A 6,832-nucleotide genomic window follows, 5' to 3' on the forward strand; every position below is an offset into this window, starting at 1 on the left:
TTTTATAGGTTAAAGATGTTATTTTCATTATGAACAATGATTGACAATATGAAATGTATATTGAAGATGTTTTGTTGATTATATATTTTAAATTGAAAGATCATTTTAAAATTTGTATATGAATATTGCTATGTATAAAAAATTATGAATAATTATCAGGTTTATAAAACAAAATGGTTTCACATTAAAAAAAAATCATTTGTTACAACGGTTATAAAGTATTGTCGTAGTATAAAATCGTTGCAATAGCTTTTGAAGAAGAAATTTAGATATGGATCTACTAGAACGGTTTCAAATGAACAACAACTACGAACCGTTGTTATATCAAATGAAACAGCCGTTCCCCAAAACACCAGAAAGTCAACGGTTTTAATATGAGAACGAAGTACAACTGTTGCTATTGGAAGCCGTTCTCTAAGGAATACTAAAAAAACGGTTATGTACAGGGTGTTGCCATTGGACACAATAACCGTTGCAATAGGTTAGAGCAACACCTTAGTTTGACACGGTCTAAAAACCGTTCTAATAGAGAAAGGCAACGGATTTATAAGTTTTTGCAACGGTTTTGTTGCGATGTTGTAGAGTCAAAATGTTGTAGTGTAAAGTTAGTTTTCTCATTCGGTTTTGAGATGAATAAGAGATTTTTTTTTTTGGATATTATAAAGTTAGTGGGAGTAAATTTATGTTTCTTATATAACATGTTAATTTTATTGTATTTAGTGAAAAATAGTATAGTTTATTATGTGAAACCAAGAAATCTGTAATGGAAATTTAGCGATGAAAGATCTTCGAAAAACCTATTTTGTATTAAGCTATTTTGGTAATTAGAGATTATTCTCAAGATACCATTCAGATATCACAAAAGAGTTTCATCAATATGGTTGAAAGCAAATTCAACATGAAATACAATAATATTTGGGATATTTCAATTACTAATTTAGACTATTGGGTCTCAATCATAAATACCTTAAAGTAAATATGTGAGTATTATTATAAAGAATAAAAGAGTTTTTGCTCACAAATCGGAGATCGGACAATGGGGAGATCATCAGTATGTTTGACTCCGATATTTTATATGTCAAATAGACATTCTAATACAAAATAAATTAAAGTATGTATTTATGTCATTCAGATGCAATTTAATATAAAGATTTGAAATACCGCTCGAGTTATATTGTGTTGTACGACAGTCATATAATATTTCAACAATAGATTTTAAAAGACCCATTGACTTATAAGTTATTATTCTTGAAACTATAATATATACATAGAGAATTTAAGCTAAAGATTCACTAATCAAATACTTGACATATAATATCTTTCATATGATTGTTATTAAGGATATCCTAGATTAGTGGGAGTTACTCTTTCTTTATGTTTTATAATATTGTTTTGATATCGATACAGACTTTATGTTAAGATTATCTGCAGAAATAAAGTTTATGAGGTTATTATTGTTATAACCATTTATGTATCGTTTGTGCAAATATTGAATTTGCAAACTTCAGTTTGATCTCAATAAAGAATTCAGTTGGACCAGTTGGAAATATGCATGATTCAGAGATCACATTGCATGAAATTTCCATGTGGACCAGATTGTAAAGTTGAAATCTAAAGATAAATAACATTCGAATGCGCGCATAAAGAATTGCGGTATAATTATTAAAAATATATTGCGCAAGTGGGAGATTGTTGGAATATCTTATGATTTAAATATTATTTAATTATTATATTTCAATAACTATTATGTGGGCCTATATATTTTAATTATATTAGCCATTTATCAAATTAAGAGTCTTAATTGATTAAGTGGTCAAATAAATTAAAAAGACTATTTAGATTTCTATTTAGTAATTAATTAATTGGATATGGGCTTACGAGTGAATGTCAGATGATCCATTTCGTAATAATGAGAACCCTAATTGGCTATCACCTTATATATAGGATATGATCCTCAATATACCGTACACATGCAATTTATCTCTTCTCCTCATCTGAAAAGTATTCAAGACAGTATGAGTATCGATTGAAGAAGAATCATACAAGTCACATGTGTTCGTTGTTTGTCTTCTAGCTTTCAGTATCACCGTAAATGAAAAACTTTCTCAATAGGTTCATGTATTCCTACAATCTCTTCTCTCATATACTAAATATGTCGTAAATCATGTAATTATATATATGTTTGTATTATCTATTCTATTCCGAACTAAAATATATAAAATAATATGTAGAACATGTATATGTGATTAATTGTTATTGATTTAATTCCAACACTATCTATTTTTCAATTTAAAATAATATTCACATGTATATTTTTCTTGTCATTTTAGAACACTCATGATTAATTATTATTAATTACAATAACTCTTCTAAAAAAGGTTATCTATAAATTAAAGTTCATTGTAAAATTTTAAAATTTAAACAATTTGATAAATAATTATATAAAATATGATAAATATTTTTGAGCAATTAGTTTCGTGTATAACATCCAACTTTTTTACAATGAGAGATAAGTTGTTATAAAAGAAAACTGATGCGGCAACTAAGTTAGTGAAAGTGACAACAATTGTGAGAGTTTATTCATTTTGCTAAGTCACGAGCCGGTGGGGAGCGCATGCGTGTTCCCGAAGAGTAAGGGCATTGCATTAATGTGCTTTTGTCTTTTGTTTATTTATAGTATATGTTTATTTTTGACACACTTTAACGTGCCTTTGTCATGTCATCTTGAATTTGAGTTTAGTATTTTGCTGGAGATCTACATGCTACAGCTGTATAAAGCCTTTGTCATCTCAACTTGAATTGAGTTTAGTATTTCACTAAAGAAACACAAATGGCGTCGTTACAAGTGAGCCTACCGAGGGCGGTAGCACAAATAAAAGACAAAATGCAAGATGATAGTAGGAAAAAGTCTAAGAGTTGGGTGGGATGGGCATAAGTGATCCTTCTTCTTGGAATCACTCTTTTTCTTTGGTCGAACTAGCCTTCAGAGAAGAGACATTCTCCTCCTCAGTAGGGGGGAGCATTTTTCTAATGCGCTCGTCCTCTTCATCCACTATCCGTCCATATTTAACAATTTTGAATAAGTCAAGGTAGTCCAAAAGCAATTCAAGATAAATGTGGGCAACTTGCATCTTATCCTTTTTAAAGGCCTTGTCGACAATATCAACTACCTCATTATTATGAAGCATTACATGTTTCACGTGCCTATGGAGTTCAAACATCTTATAATTCATGTAATTACTTCGCTTTCATATCATAAGTTAAACCAAAAACTATTAGTGATGATTTGACTAATGAGAGATGATTTTTTTCTATGCAAGAAGAACTCAATCAATTTAAAATAAATGACGAATGAGATTTAATCCAACGTCCAAAAAGTAAAACAATCATATGCATTAAGTGGGTATTTTAGAACAAACTGTATGAGAATTAAATAATTATTAGAAACAAGGCTAGGCTAGTGGAAAATGGTATAACCAAGTCGAAGAGGCTAGGCTAGTGGAAAATGGTATAACCAAGTCGAAGGGATAGACTATGAGAAAAGTTATGCTCCATAAGCCTGTATTGAGGCTATTAGACTCCTCTTGAAATTCTCTTGTTGTCTTGATTTCAAGCTATATCAGATGGACATTAAGTCTTTTTTTCTGAATGGATTTATAAATGAAGAGGTATACGTTTCTCAACCTCCATGTTTTGAGGATCATGACAATCCCGACCATGTTTTTAAACTTAAGAGAGCCCTATATGGCCTTAAACAAGCTCCTAGAGCTTGATATGATCGTCTTAGTGGTTTCTTATTAGGGAAGAGATTTAGTCGTGGAACCATATACACCACTTTATTCATAAGACCTAAAGGAAAATATATTTTATTAGTTCAGATATATGTGTATGACATTATTTTTGGATCTAGTAACAAAGCTTTATGTAGAGAATTTTTTAACACTATACAAGGCGAATTTGAAATGTCATTGATGGGAACTTATGTATTTCTTAGGACTCCAAAGAAATCAAACTAATAAGGGAACTTTCATTAGTCAAACCAAATTTTATTTAGAAGTCTTAAAGAAGTATGAAATGAAGAATGCAAAATCAATATGTACATCAATGACTTCAAATTTTCTAATTGGAAAAGGAGTTTAAAATGATTAAATATCAAGGTATGATTGAATCTTTGTTTTATTTAACTTCAAGTAGATTTGTTATTATCTTTAGTGTTTGTATGTGCTAGGTTTCAAGTTTTCCCTATAGAATCACATTTTAAGATCACTAAACGTATTTTAAGGTATCTAAATGGTACTTAAAATCATAATATTTGTTTCCCTAAGGGAAGTTTATGTAGTTTGGTAGGTTACTCTGAATCTGATTTTGCAGGATGTAAATCAGATAAGAAGAGTACTAGTGGGACATGTCATAATTTTAGAATTTATATGATGTCATGGCATAGCAAGAAACAACACAATGTTGCACTTTCTACCGTCAAGGAAGAATACGTAGCCGCCAGTAATTGTTATGCATAAGTCCTTTGGATAAAACAACAACTATTGGATTGTGATTTAAAACTAGGCGGCGTTCCGATCAAATGTGACAACACTAATGTCATATTTCTAACAAAATACTCTGCGTTACATTCACACACTAAAGATATAGAAATTAGGCATTATTTTCTTCACGATCAAGTGGAAAAAGACGACATTTGTTTTTGATTTTGAATAATAATTTTAGGAAGTTAATTGACATCTTATAAATTTTAACGATTAAATTATCACATCAAAATTAAAGCGGAAAATCAACTTTCTCTAATAAAATATCATCGATAGATCGCACAGTTAAAACAATTTTTCAAAAAGTGATATGTTAAAGAAAATAAACTAGTTTGTGAACAAATTAGTTCAATGGGGTAACTTCTCCTTAAAATTTAAATGAAAGGAGTTGAGTTGTTTATTAAACTATCCCTCTTTGAAGAAAATAGTTATCTTAGTTCCCCTTCCAACTTGCTCGCCATCAGGATCTCTTCTAATTGTGATGGAGCCTCCAACTAGTGAATCCCAAATGTATTGCTCATCATCATTGTGTTTAGTGGTGCAATGACTTTCTCTATAACAAGGTAAGCAGAGTAAAACCCAACACCAAATTGACCAATCATGTTCACATCAGCATCAGCCTGGGCCTCCATAAATTCATTGGCTCTAGACCTTGCAATAGTATCCACGTTGTTCATCAAATTTGAAAAAAAAGGACCCCAAATAAGAACTTTCTAAAACAGAAACCAAATTTCAATTGAACAGTCTTTGAGTGAATAATTTGAATTAAATTATGTTTGATAGAATCAAGACGTGTCCCAATAATTTTAGCAAAAACACCACTTTAAACTTTGAAGAAATTCATAACACCACCATAATACCAGCAAATTCACCTCAATTCAAACATTCATTCATTCTTTAGAAAAACGTGTAATTAAGACATTACCTACTTTGGTCCTTCCAATGCCACTGTCTATGATGGAAGTTAAGGAACTTCATAAATAAAACCTAAGTCACAGTGTGACAATAACATGCCTAGTTTCATCACCACTACCTAAAGAGAAAGTTGAGTATATGGTCCTGTTTCCATACTCAACACTAACTCTATATTTTCCCAAGAATCCATAAAAGTTAAGTGAATCATGCTCTTCATTGAAGCAAGCTTTTCAAATCTCATCAAACATCTCTTGAATGATATTCCAACCTTAAAAACAAACTATTTTAGGTTTCCTTTTTAACTCCCAGAAAAGATTAGGGAATCTATCCAATATGTGATTTGTGTTATTTCTTAATTTTGTAGCATTTTAGAATTTGTCAAAGGAAATCCAATGCAAACCAAATCAAGAGGAGCTATAAGAAATATACAAAAGGAAGCTTCGAGGTTTGTGTTATTTCTTATTTATGAAGTTACATCAGATTTTAAATCAGAAATTAAAATATGTGTAAGTCAAAACAACAACACCAGAAAAAAGAGGCCACAAAGCATTCTAGATCACAAAACTTGTAGAAAGGTAAAAGAGAGAAAGATGTATTAGTAGAAAAAATAATAAAGTATGTAAATAAAATAAAATATAGATTTTCATTCTCATGGATAATGAACAATATCCATATGTTAGTACTAATTAAATACTACTTAGCAAGTTCCCTTATCTACTAATGAAGATTAATCTTATTAATTAAATACTCGATCTAGTACTATCTTAGTGATGGTAAGAACGAAGAACAGCTCCACAAAAAGTGCAAACAATAGCTCTCCAAGATTTCGTATAAAATGGGACATAGCAAAATCTTGTAGCCGTCTTCATATCCGCCACGCTAGCACAGCCGCCGCACCGTGAGCATGTTCCCGCCGCTGGCTTGCTCCGCTGCATCTCCTTAGTCTGGTCCACCAGAAAACAAAAGCAGACCATTCCTTCTTCTCTACGCGGCGTTGTTTATTACTAATATTAGAAGTGTGATGGAAAAATGAGAAGAAGTGAAGCGTATATAAATATATGAAATGAAATTGAAGCAGGCAACAAGTTAGTTGAGGCTCATAATGTTGATGAGTTTTCTTAGTAACGAAGATGTGAATTTTATGACACTATTTCCGTGGCATAAAGTGTGCTTTTAATGTTCGGTTTTTGTGTGTGTCGAAATGGATTATAGATCCGTCAAGATGAATGAGGGGTGAATGAACGGTTAAATTATAGACACGTGGAAATAAAAATGATAGTTTAATAAATGTGACAAGGGTTTTGTAGGACATTAATAAGTAGGTGGCAGTTGGTTAGGTCAACTTGATATCGTGCCTCTCTGTCCCCCTTTGCCCG

General features: G+C 31.1%; 1 protein-coding gene across 1 annotated transcript; it reads right to left on the reverse strand.

Moving 5' to 3' along the window:
- Positions 1 to 6,024: 6,024 nt before the first annotated feature.
- Positions 6,025 to 6,603, reverse strand: LOC127086852 (uncharacterized). Its single transcript, XM_051027663.1, has one exon. The coding sequence runs from the start codon at positions 6,428 to 6,430 to the stop codon at positions 6,221 to 6,223; it is 210 nt and encodes a 69-aa protein (XP_050883620.1). The 5' UTR covers positions 6,431 to 6,603; the 3' UTR covers positions 6,025 to 6,220.
- Positions 6,604 to 6,832: the final 229 nt, after the last annotated feature.

This window comes from Lathyrus oleraceus, chromosome 5 (genome assembly GCF_024323335.1).
Source record: "Lathyrus oleraceus cultivar Zhongwan6 chromosome 5, CAAS_Psat_ZW6_1.0, whole genome shotgun sequence".
NCBI lineage: Eukaryota > Viridiplantae > Streptophyta > Magnoliopsida > Fabales > Fabaceae > Lathyrus > Lathyrus oleraceus.

Excerpts from the sequence above, each read along its gene's own strand:
- LOC127086852 (XM_051027663.1), bottom strand. The coding sequence starts at position 6,430 with ATGGTCTGCTTTTGTTTTCTGGTGGACCAGACTAAGGAGATGCAGCGG.